Source organism: Diabrotica undecimpunctata, chromosome 8, assembly GCF_040954645.1.
Source record: "Diabrotica undecimpunctata isolate CICGRU chromosome 8, icDiaUnde3, whole genome shotgun sequence".
Classification (NCBI taxonomy): Eukaryota; Metazoa; Arthropoda; class Insecta; order Coleoptera; family Chrysomelidae; genus Diabrotica; species Diabrotica undecimpunctata.
Window position 1 is genome coordinate 129,035,500 of NC_092810.1, and position 13,392 is coordinate 129,048,891.

The window sequence follows — 13,392 nt, forward strand, 5'->3', positions numbered from 1 at the left end:
CTTGAATTTTTTAATATATTTTTCAATAGATTAATAAATAATAAAAAAATAATTATGCTTTTAAATATGTAAACGATTATACAATAAAAATATTTATACAATGTAAATGTAAAGAGAGAGTTTGAAAACAAAACAAGGGTTTCAGCACGTTTCAGATTAAAATGACATTGACAACACCTGTCATTTTCCAGTAAGTAATGCATTTTTTTGGTTTAGTTTACTGTTAAATGAATGTAGTATTTATATTTAAACTCTTTTAAAAATGGAAATGAAAGAGGAACAAATAGAATGTATTTATACAGAAAATATTTTTGCTGAACCGTTAACTATTGTGAAATCTGAAAATGAATATGAAAATTATAACTTGTCTCCTTGTATAGAAATATATTCAACTGAAATTAATATTAAAGATGAACCTCAAGATGAATTCGATACTTCCTTATTTCATAGTCAAGGGACCAGTTATCAAAGATTTCAACAAAAGACTTTGTCTCATACCAGAAACAAATTATCTAGTTGTAGCAAAGAGATCCAAAACAAAAAAAGAAAACTAAAGAAAGAGTATCATTGCCCTGTATGTTATAACAGTAAGTTTAAATCTGATTATAGTATGTTGAATTATTAAAAGGGACAATACTGTGTTACAGAACGTTTATTGAAGTATACTTAGTATGGATGAAATATATTAAGCATGGCTCATACCAGGAGCCTTTTTTGAAAAATATTCCGAATATAAAATGTATATTATAGTTTTACTGTTGTCCTTTATTTTAATTTTATGAAGTCTGCTTATGAGTGTCACTTGAGTACAAAGAATTTTTAACAGAAGCAGCATGAGTGGCTTTAAGAATATGTACAATTTTAGAATATAAATTACATGCCTATCTGTTGGACAGAGGAGTGGACCTACTAGTAAACATATATGATTAAATTTTCGATATCTTTACGAATAATATCTACAAGTTTATTACTGTACTAAATTAGTAGATAGGTTGGAGTATCATGGATATAATCACAGTTTTTAAGGCTATTTTCGTAGCATTCCATTATATTTTGGAATATGAATTTTAGTATGAACTTGTATGTAAAATTATTATGATCACTCTGTAAGAGATAATTCTCCTTTTGAAAATACAATGAAGCTACCATCTTGACCACGTAACGGAAAATCTGTACTTTGTCCTTCTCTGCGTTACATATCGACCTTGTCTATTACATTTTCCTAAAATAGCAAAAATTATAAGGTACTTATTATCAATAAAATATGCTGCATTACCAGTACCAGTTAATGTCGCATCATGACTAGGATCACTGGATATCATTAAGAGCGTAGGCGCAAAATTTTGGGCCAATGCTTTTTAAATGCAATCATTTTTTTCGAATCCTAAGAAAACTAACAAAGATTTTTGAAAAATTTAAACGCAGAATGAAAGATTACATTATTACCGAGGGCCGAAAGTCCATTAGAATATACAAAAAGTTTTTTTGAATGAGATATTTGAAATTAAAAATCACACCAAATTTTCTCTTTTTTTTCACCCCTGTAACTTATAATAAACATTGTGGAAGTTTTCAGGGACTTTCGGCCCTCAGTAATAATTTATTCTTTCATTCTGCGTTTAAATTTTTCAAAAATACTTATTAGTTTTTTTAGGATTCGAAAAAAATGAACGCATTTAAAAAGCATTGGCCCGAAATTTTGCGCCTACGCTCTTAAGACTGGTCGTTTATCAAACCATTTTATTATTTTTACACCATTACGTTCTTGTCCAATAACCTGTCCCTTTTTAGCTTTTGACATATATCTTTTGGTATTTCTCTTCTATTGCTCCTCAATGTTCCACAATAAATCATTTTTTCCTTATATAAATCTTCAACTAGCAGTATGCTTGAGTAAAAATTATCTCCATAGATGGTCCTCCCCTCATTTGGTTCAACTATTTTCAAAAGTTCTTTTACTATTGCATACGAATGACCTTGTGATGCAGTTGTTCCAGCATACACATTTATATTAAAAGTATATTCATTTGGAGAACATAGTTTGTACAGTTTGAGTCCATATTTATGACATTTGTTAGAGATGTATTGCCTAAAATGTAGTCTACCCCTGAAAGGCACCATTGTCTCATCAATAGTTAGTACTCAACACATCAATTTTGCTTAGTTTATCACGGGAATGAGGATGCAGGTCGTGTATCCTCATTGGCAAAATGGATGAATTTTAAAAGTAGCAAGAATCTGTCACGACGCATTGTTGAGGCTATAAACTCGTTATGGAACATTATTTTATCTTTTGACCAATAAGAGTTTATGAATGGCACCTTTGTAATCCCCATAACAATAAGAATAGCGAAAAACTTACAAATTTCATTTATATCTGTATCACTCCAACTTTTAACTCTTGACTTCTCAGCATGTCCTTTGTTTATTTGTTGAGTCGCATAACAATTAGTTTCTGTGACAATAATGTCGAGAACTTCATTGTTTATGAAATATTTAAAAATATCAGCAGGGTCTGTAATTTCGGTTAGATCTATGTTATCATTAATTTTACAATTCTCAATATACATCTCAAACGGATAAGGGGTAATTGTTGTATTTTTCCAAACACTAGAAATATTCTCAGAAACATGTGTAATTTCATCCTCATTATCAGACTCCGAGCTCTCATCAGTCTCTGATTGTATATCAGTAGCTTGTTCTTGTTTGTCAGAAAACGCATTGTCGTAAAGCGATGTATCAAAAGTACGATCTAATACAGAATCGTCACAATCAAAAGGATCAAAATCTGATGAATATACTTCTCGTTCTAAATTAACTTGTTCAGCTTCATTTGTTCGCGATGATGCTAACAATTTGTCCACTCTGGGTTGAAAATCTGATGAAGATACTTGGCCTTCCAAATCAGCTTGATCGTCATTAACTACACTTCTCCGCGATAATTCTAATATTTTACGCGCTCTATAACCTTCCGTGGCAAAGAGTAAATCTCAACTAAAAGTATGGGTCTAAGAACAACAATACTGTAATCCCCTCTAAACATGCCTATAGACACGCTTGTACATATCTCCCGAGATATGTAACGCACCACAAGAATACAATATTCTTCTGGTGCGTTGCATATCGCCAGGGATATGTACTTTAATATCTGTATAGTTGGTTGCAGAATTTAAAATTATATAGCTGGCTACTGAAAACAAAAATCTATTACGAAAAATAACGAAGATACATACTTCGCACACGTATGTCGGTCACCGAATTTGAGCTTAGCACAGAAGTAATACAAGATACATACCGCCGTGGATATGTAACGCAGTCAAGGTGTTAAGAAGTGTGGTATAAAAACATTTTCTATCCAAAAATGTACATGACATTATATTAACACAAATCGAAAATATATTTTTTTATTTTAGATTTTACCCCAAGAAAGATACATCAACATGTGGATATCCATTTTGGGAAACATCTTAATATATGTAAGATTTGCGGAAAGATGAGCTCCAGAACATCTGAGTTTTTAACACACTATTTCATCCATCGTATAAAAGTTAAAGTAAAAAATAAGTCAACTATTAAGAATACTTCTAATATTAAAATTCTGTTAAAATCAGCACTAAGACATAAAAATCATATAAAAAAATCTTCAAATAAGGTTTTGGAAAAAAAATTTGAATGCAAAAATTGTGGTGGTTTATTTAAAAATAAAATTCAGTTAAAGAAACACAAATGTTTAAAAATATGCTCCAAGAAAACAAGAATCAATAAAAAGTGTAGTAAAAACAGAATTAAGCAGCCTTTAAAATGTAAAATATGCTTTAAAAAGTATAGAACCAAATTTAGTTTAAGTAATCATTTAAAAATGCATAAGTTAAATATGTTAACATGTCGTTTTTGCAAAAATTTGTTCCTTAGGAAAAACTTCTTGGCTCATATAAGAACCCACACTGAACATGGCACTTTTACATGCTACTTTGATTATTGTGCTAAGATATTTCAGACACAGTTTGATCTGGAAAACCATCTATTATGTCATATGCCAATAAAACGTTTCAAATGTGATATTTGCTATAAACCGTTTATGGAACAGTCCCAGTTAAGTAGACATTACACTTTTCACGCTAATATCCAGAATTATCAGTGTACAATTTGTCAGAAAGACTTTCCCGGAAAAATACATTTGGATACCCATATGTATGAACACACTGGTGTGAAGCCGTTTATGTGTGAGTTTTGCTCGAAGGAGTTCGTTAGAATAGACTCCTTAAAAAATCATCTTAAAAGGCACACAAATGACAGAAAGTTTCAGTGTGATGTTTGTCAGAAAAGGTTTATTAGGAGAATTACCCTGGTGGAGCATTACAGAATACACACTGGTGAAAAACCATTTAAATGTGAACAGTGTCCTAAAGCTTTTACTCAGAGATCTAGATTAAGAATTCACATTAAAGTTCATTCTGAAGAAAAAACTATTACCTGTGAAGTTTGCGAGAAAAAGTTTTTATTCCAATACCAGCTAAGGAGGCATTTACTTACACACAATGCGAAAAAGAGGTTTGAATGTGAAATTTGCTTTAAACAATTCATCGAGAAAAGAAATCTAAATGCTCATGTGTTGCTACACACTGGGGACAAGCCTTACAAATGCGATCTTTGTTCAAAATCATTTACTTGGAAACATAATTTAAGTCATCATATGAAAGTACATGAAGAAAAAGCATTTCAGTGTAATGTATGCCAAGAAACATTTTCTCGCTATCATATTTTACAGACCCACTACCGGATACATACTGGAGAAGTGCCGTTTAAGTGTGACTATTGTTGTAAGGAATTTAAACAGAAAATCAGTTTAACTAATCATGTTACCCTTTGCCATCCAGATGATTCTTCTTGAAAACCAGTCCCTCTATTGTCCCTGTATGTTCATATCTCAATAAACGTCATTTTAATTCTCCATCTCCAACAGAATTTGACTAAGGAAAGTTTCTAAAATGAATAACCAGTGGTTTCTTGTATTTCCTTCATTCAGCTGCAGCAAGATATGCCTCTTAATAATTTTTCTTTTATCTAATACATTTTCTAATATCGTACATTGATAATAAGACTGACACCATACAAAACATGTAATTTTTGAGTATCAAGCATTTAAAAGTTTAATGAGCATTTACAATTAAATTTCTTGCAGAACATGTTCAATAACACTATTAGGTCGTCTTCATATAAATGTTTAGTGATTGTATTTTAGGTTAGGAATAAAAAAAGTTGTTTTTTTAGTTTTTTATTAAAAAATAAAATCAAAAATGGTAACTGTTCAAAAAATTCTGTATAGTGACACTATTCCATATACATACATATTACGTGAGGTTAAACATTATTAATTAATGGCTCTAAAGCAGCGGTCGGGGAACCGGGGTAAATTACCCCAAATGGGGTAAAAATGAAATTTTTGGGGGTAAAAATGAAACTTGTGAGTAAAAAGTATATATTTTAATTTTATTTTTTATAAACCTGTTTTGCATGCACCGAAATTTTTTTGTATTATTAAGCCGCAATTTGAAAATTTAATTTAAGTATTTTACAACTATTATTTTCTGTCTTCTTCAGATGGCAGCAAATAGAAAAAGAAAATATCAAGACGAATTCCTTAATTACAGTTTTACACAAATAGAAGACAATGGTACAATGAAACCACAGTGTGTTGTATGTATGAAGGTATTGACTTCAGAATCTTTCAAAAAAAGTCAACTGAAGAAACATTTAGATAATTTGCATTCACACCTGTCTTCCAAACCGCGAGAATACTTTGCAAATTTAGAAATATCTGTTAAAAGACAAAGATTGAATAGCAACTTGTTTGGTACATTTGATCAGCGTTCAGCATCAAGGGCTAGCTTTGAAGTAGCCTGGTTGATTGCTCGAAATAAGAAACCATACACTATTGATGAAGATTTGGTTAAACCAGCTGCTGTAAAAATGACAGAGATTATGTGTGGTCAAAAAGAAGCGAACAAACTGAATTCAGTGCCCTTGTCTGCGAGAATTGTGAAAGAACGAATTTCTATATTAGCAGAAAATGTGAAGGAACAAGTTATTTTCTCATTAAAACAGGCTAAATATTTTGCTATTCAGCTTGATGAGACAACTGATTTTAGTAACAATTCACAGCTAATGGTATATGTTCGCTACAAAGGTGCAGATAATTTTGAAGAGGAATTGCTGTTTTGTTCTCCTCTCGAGTTAAGATCTCGTGGAATTGATGTCTACAATAAAGTAAATGAATACTTCAATGCGCAAAGTTTAAAATGGGAAAACTGTATTTCAGTATCTTTGGATGGAGCTCCAGCTATGCTGGGCCATATTAACGGTTTTTCGGCTTTCGTAAAAAAAATAACCCAAATATTGAAGTTATTCACTGTATGATCCATCGCCAGGACATTATGGTCAAATATTTAGAACCTACACCGGAAGCCGTTATGCATGATGTCATCAAGATTGTAAATTTTATCAAGGGACATGCACTAAACACGCGGCTATTTCGTGAATTATGTCAGGACGGTGAAGCCGAATATACGGACCTACTTTATTATACAGAAGTAAGGTGGCTCTCTCGCGGAAATGTACTAAATCGAGTATGGACTCTCAAAACTGAAGTGGAAATTTTTATGGTTGATCAAAAAAATATTCTCGCAGATAAGTTTAAAAACTCTTCCTGGGTTGCATATCTCGCATATTTAGTTGACATTTTTGAGAGTATAAATATATTAAACAAATAATTGCAAGGAAAGAATATTAATATCATTTCAGCGAGAGAAATAGTGTCAGCGTTTGGATTAAAGCTGCAATATTGGAGTCAGAAAGTAGAACAGAACAAGATAGCTTCTTTTTCAAGGTTAGCTTTGTTTTTGGAAGATTGCGAAAATATTACTTTTGCTGACGCACATAAGGCAGGTTAAAAAATTGCTGCCATTTGGAACAACATATTTGTGCGAACAAGGCTTTTCCACTCTAGTGAACATAAAAACGAAGAACAGAAATCGATTAAACGCCGAAGACTGTATTCAAATCGCTCTTACATCAAAAAGTCCCAATTTTGAAGCAATTGTATCGAACATGAAACAACATCATTTCTCCAAAACGTGAAGGAAGAATGTTTTCAATTATTCTTTTTTTATAATTTTTTCAATTCTAATTTTTGTTAGTACAACCATTATTATTATTATAATTTGTTACAGTACCGCAATGGGTTTTAATTTTTTATATCTTATTATTGTTATCTATTATTATGTTATGTATTTCTAGGTATCATAGAAATTGAATAAATGATGTTTATTTTATGTTTTAGTTATTGTTTTCTGTTCAAAACTATCATGGGGGCTATAATATGAATGATGCTAAAAAGAGGCCTTTTTTGCTTTTTTGTTTTTTGCCTTGGGTAATATCGACTTACAACAAAATGGTTTGGGGTAATGATTAAAAAAGTTCCCCGACCGCTGCTCTAAAGGGTAAATTAATGCTATACAAAGAGAAAAAGGGATACTTAGTTATAATTACAATTAACACATAAGTGTACTTCAGTCTTTTGCGTTACATAAATCAACATAACAAAAAATAAAATGAGATCCTACATTTTCTTAACTTCGTAAATTAAATGACAAATTTACAAAATTATATTCACCTAGAAACAAAAAATATTTTAACAGAAACTATCTATCTATTTAATAGAGCTCTCTCAAATATTACATAATATAGTTTAAAAAAGAAGATACGTAGTATTTGGGTATTAGATTCTGGTCTATTAGTGATTTGATATAGTTCTTTTTTCTTTCAGATAAAGTTAGTTTGGCTTGATATAGAGGTTTCAGTTGTGGTTGGGCAACTTGTCCTTGATTTGATTTGCGAGTTCCTATCTTATTCAACTCCAAATTAATTTCTTTAATATCGTCCTGTAAATAGGACATCTTATAAAATAACTGAACTTTATCACAGTCGTCTATGGCTCTTACAACTTTCATTATTTTTATGTCTGTTAATGCTATCTTCTCTCCGTGTGTGTTTTTAGTAAAAGCAAATTTTATATCATAAAAATCAGAATGACTCATTTCGTTTACAGTAAATGTGTTATTCTTCTTCTTTGAACTTCAAATTGCTGTCACATATTGATCTGGGACATAGATAGGTCCAGACCTTAAAATTTGTTTAATTTACCTCTCATTAATTGAATGTATCGAATCCCCTTCATTTTGGGAATGTCCTTTAATTAAGAATTTATGGGTTATTGACTTTATGGGTAGAAATTTAATAGCAAAAACATACATTGAGCTCATGAACTGATTTTTCTGCTGACCGAAGGAATTATCGGAATAAAATATGAAGTTCTTATCAGGAGTTAAATGAGACATCTTCTCTAGGTATTTAAAAACACAGGTACCAATTTCGTTAACGCCTCTTGGCCTTATACTTCATTCCAAAAATAGCACTCGGTGTGATCTTTGCTTAGTTCCGAAATAGTAAAATTTAGACAATTTAACAACTAATCATTGGAAATATTGTTATAAATAAAAATATTAACAGGATCTACTGTCCTCCGAATTACATTAAACCAATTAAGTAAAACTTTTTTTTATTAATTTCGTAATATTTTAAAAGTAATAATGACCCTAACCTAAAGACGACGTTATTGGAATACATGTAAATACACATCCGTAAATTAACTAAAACTAAAATGACACTAAAAGAAAAATGTCAATATAACAACCGTAATGTTTATGTACACTACATGACACTATACAAAAAGTGACGTTATTCATATTAACATGTAATCAAAACTTACCAATTTATGTGATTTCATAACGTATTTAAACATATAGTGTCACTTTTCTCTTCACAAACTGGAACACATCTCTGAGCTGTCTGGTACCTAATGGGAGTAGTGCCTAGTGCCAGTATTCTGTTAAACTACGGCGCAATGTGGCTGAAATGTATACCGACACTAACACCTCATAGCGGACAGTAGGCTTCCTAGCGAGACTAGATATTCGCTACATTATGCAGTTTGACGGGGGGAAACAGATGGCGCCGATACTTAAAAAATGGTAAATTTCGTATAGTGACAGTATTCTTTTCAATGTGCGATATATCACACATAATATAGTCTAAATAGACAAAAATTTGTAACTTCAGAAAAATGTGCATTGTGCTGAAGATTGGTACAAAGGTTACAAATAAAATGATCAAAACTCATGTCCACAACAAACTAAAATTGTACACATACCTTTTTTTCTGTCTCTAATCAACATTCCTCAAATGTAGCGATTACGAAAATTGGGTGAGTCATATTTCTTGTAATACACACACATTTTCCTATCATTTATAAGGTAGTGTATTTGGTGCTTTCTATGCATGGTTTCCCCAATAGGTACATCCAGGATCTGTGGCGGTAAATAAAGTTTGATATGAGCTAGTACTGTTCTAGATAATGATCAAACTAAAGGTGATGATTGTTTTTGGAACAATACATTCATTTTTTTCATGTCTATTTGCTTTATCGATTTGTCTCTGAGGGAAGAGATGCCTTTATACGCTTTATTACTTATTTTACCAAGATTACCAAAAAGCTTTTGACAATGTAAGACATGATGTTTTAATACAGGCGTTAAGGAAGATTGGTCTTAATGGAAAAGATATAAGGATGATCCAACAGCTGTACTCTAATTAAGGATCCTCAACAGTCTATATACAGAACAAGTAGAAATAAATAAGGCCGTGAGACAGGGCTGCATTCTTTCTCCTCTGCTGTTTAACATTTGTGTAGAAAAGATCTTTCAATTTTCACAGCAGAATGAAAAAGGTATCAAAATAAATGGAATTCTCATTAATAATTAGCGATATACTGTACACAGCTATTATAGCAGACAACAGAAGAATTACTAGAGAAAATAAATAATATTAACACGGTGGGAGAGGAATTAATCGACATTAACATTATTAAATCGAAATTATTGATAATCTGCAGAGAATCCCATATGCAAGCACAGTTGAAAATAAACAATCAGCTAATAGACAGAGTTAAGAAATTTAAATTTCTTGGAGCTACCTTAAACAGTAAGTGGGACTATGATGAAGAAGTAAAGATACGAGTAGCAATAGCTAGAAATACTTTTACTAGATTCAATAAATACCTTTTTCAACGCAAAACTGCTTGGGTCTCTGTTTTCAAGACCTAAAGCTTACATATGACCAATAATAATGTACACTAGCGAGACTCGTTTGCTGAAAGTAAGATCGCTAAACCATATTGAAGCGTTCGAAATGTGATGTCTCAGAAGGTTGCATCAGAAAAAGACACAGACATAGGTAACAATTTTTAGGTAATTTTTTCATTAGCTCACTATCATTAGTTATAGATGCTTGTTATAAGCCACTGGCGTTACCACGTGCTCTACCATTGTTTACATGCTCTATTGTTAATTACATATTCCAAGTGTCTTATTTTTATAAAAAGATATAATAAATGAAAAAATATGGTTTTCCATTTATAAAATATTACAATCTCTATCCGTAAAAGTGTTGGATGGTAGAAAAAGAGTTATAAGGGAGATGGAAACTTGATAGAGTCGAAATACGACAAAATTTCATTTGTTTCCATCATCATCATCAGGGCTTTTCATTCCGGGTGGAATGTTTGCCGCTCTTACTTAGAGCTCTCTGATTCGTTTATTGCGATGAATCACTCCGCATTCCACTTGTATGTTGTCAAAGTTTGTTGTATGACTTGGCTTTCGTTACAATTTTCTTCCACTCATTTCGGTTTGTGCATAGTTCCCTCCAGTTCCCCACTTCCAGAATTTTGATATCTCTCATAATCCTCCCTGATCCTCCCATCTCTCTCTGGGTCTTTCCCTTGGTCTTTCAGTTGCTGGTTTCCATCTGGTGATCTTATTAATCAGTAGGTCGTTTTTCCTTCTCTCTATGTGTCCCAGCCATCTCAGCCTCTGTGCTCTAATAAATCTAACTATATCTTCTCCCTTCATTATGTCTCTTAGTTCATGGTTCATTCTTCTTCTCATTTCTCCGTTGTCCATTCTTATCGGGCTCATAATCCGTCTGAGGATTTTCCTTTCGAAAATTCTCAATTTTTCTTTATCTTTTTCCGTGAGGCATATTGTCTCAGCTGCGTACGTAACTACTGATCTGATTGCAACTCTGTATATTTTCAGTTTTGTATTTCTGGATAAGTTCTTATCCTTCATGAGCCTATGATATCTCCAGTATGTTTTGTTGCCTGCTAGTATTCGTTACGTTACTTCTTTACTTCTCTTGTTTTGGGCATTCACTATTATTCCCAAATATTTAAATTGTTGGACTCTTTCAAAAGTGTAGTTTTCTATTTTGATTTCTCTCGTCCTGTTATCTTCTCTTCTAGAGCAGAGTAGATATTTTGTTTTTCTTTCGTTAATTTCTAGTCCTCTTTTGCTTGCTTGCCAGAGCAAAGAATCAGAAGAAGAACTAAATCATCTGCACATGCAACTATTTGTGTTGAGGAGTGGGCTATAGTTCCTTTAATTTTACTGGCCTTGACTGTTCCTTCTACTGCTATGTTGAATAATGTGGTTGACAAGGAATCGCCTTGCCGTACTCCTGTTTCTATTGCAATTGATTTTATGCTACCTTCTTCTGTTGTTACTTTAGCTCGAGCTCCACCCATGGTCATTTTTGTTAATCTGATTAATTTTGCTGGTATATCATTTCAATACATAATTTATTTCTTCCAATACAGTCTTGTCTGAAGTCTACGAAGAGGATCTGGAGTTCTATGTTCTGTTCGTGGCATTTTTCGATTGTTTGTGTAACTATGTGGATTACATCTGTAGTGGATCTGCCTTCTCTAAATCCTTGCTGGTAGTCCCCAATTTTTTTCTCTGTGAATTGAGTGAGTTTTTGCTTGATGAGGGCTGTTAAAATTTTATATGTTGTGCTCAGCAGAGATATTGCTCTATAGTTGTTACAGTTTGCTACTTCTCCTTTCTTAAATATTGGTATAATTCTGCCTTCTTTCCAATCCTCGGGCATTTCTTCTGCTTTCCATATTTTAACTATTAGGTTATAGATACTTGTTAATAACTTTTGCCTTCCGTTTTTAATCAGCTCATTGAGAATTTCATCTGGGCCTGGTATTCTTTTCTGTTTCATTTTTTGAATGAAGTCTAAATATTCATCATATGTTAGTATCCCTATTTCATTATCTCTATTTGTTTTCATAGTCCAATTATTATTACACCAGAAGTATAAGTTGCTCAATGGATTGAGATTGTTTTTTAAGAGATAATGTTGACAACTTTTGCTTTAATGATCATACTACAATGAGAACTGCTGATTCAGAAGAAACTTTTTCGCCATTAGTGTTTACACATTTAAATTGCTAATACTAATTAATTTGATCATGGTGACAAACGATTCTAAGTGAGTGGAATTTAAAATTAGGCCACAGGTCATTAATGTATACAACGATTTATGCTCTTATAATGTAAAGGCTTTTTGTACCATGTCTACTGAAATTCTTGTTTTTTTTTCGTGTCAATATATGGTTAAAACTAAAACACAAAATAAGAAATATTTTCATAACATGTATTGCAAAATTAACTTGCAAGTTGTTACTTGATGAAAAATTGTTTACATGGATAAACATACAGACTGTTTGACCATTACTTAATAAGGAGCAAGAAGTTGGGAAAGTTTAACATAAATAAAATTAAAGAGCTGGGATACAATTTCTAATGAACAACTTCAGATGCATCGTTAATCTCTTTTGTATTCCAAATAACCTTATAAATATCAGATGAAATTGTTCATTTTAGAAGACGCCTTTTAATTCATGTAGCTATTTGTTAAATCCTTAGAAAACATCAGCCTTCCGTTTTCTATTTGCAAAAATAATTTTCATGAATTCATTAGCCGATACTGTTAAAAATATTATGTAAAAAAGTGCAATTTTTTAGTAACTTTAAAAAAGTATAGCACATACCGATACGATAATAAGTAATCAATATGACACCTTATTAAAATTATAATTGTATTATTTATACTTATTTATAATTAATTATGTAATTAATAAAATATTTTTATTCTATTTTAAGTTATTTTTATTTACGATTTGTCTTGCCATCCACACAATTGTTTTCTAAGCATTATCATATTGCCAAGTCTCAACCTATTAGAGTCGAAACCCTCAATTTAGAAGAGTGATATCATAGTTTAAACGCAGAATATCCTCAAATTTAAATGTACACAGCGGCCCTCGAAAACTGCCTGTTTTCTCGATTTCAATTTGCGTTTCCTCATAAGAAATTACAGAATATATAAAGTAGTATATTTATTTGTGCTTCTCTATAGTAGACT

The 13,392-nt window shown here is 31.7% G+C and overlaps 2 protein-coding genes across 2 annotated transcripts; both read left to right on the forward strand.

Moving 5' to 3' along the window:
* The first annotated feature begins 188 nt into the window (after positions 1-188).
* On the forward strand, positions 189-13,043 carry LOC140448007 (uncharacterized). Its single transcript, XM_072541044.1, has 2 exons — positions 189-587; positions 3,414-13,043. Exons 1-2 carry the CDS (start codon positions 263-265, stop codon positions 4,889-4,891), a joined length of 1,803 nt encoding a protein of 600 aa, XP_072397145.1. The 5' UTR covers positions 189-262; the 3' UTR covers positions 4,892-13,043.
* LOC140449108 (protein FAM200C-like) lies at positions 5,602-6,417 on the forward strand. Its single transcript, XM_072542252.1, has one exon. The coding sequence runs from the start codon at positions 5,602-5,604 to the stop codon at positions 6,415-6,417; it is 816 nt and encodes a 271-aa protein (XP_072398353.1).
* Positions 13,044-13,392: the final 349 nt, after the last annotated feature.

Bases quoted from the DNA above. Each gene is read 5' to 3' on its own strand.
- LOC140448007 (XM_072541044.1), top strand. From the start codon at position 263: ATGGAAATGAAAGAGGAACAAATAGAATGTATTTATACAGAAAATATT. The intron at 588-3,413 runs GTAAGTTTAAAT...TTTTTATTTTAG, and splicing joins TTGCCCTGTATGTTATAACA to ATTTTACCCCAAGAAAGATA.
- LOC140449108 (XM_072542252.1), top strand. From the start codon at position 5,602: ATGGCAGCAAATAGAAAAAGAAAATATCAAGACGAATTCCTTAATTAC.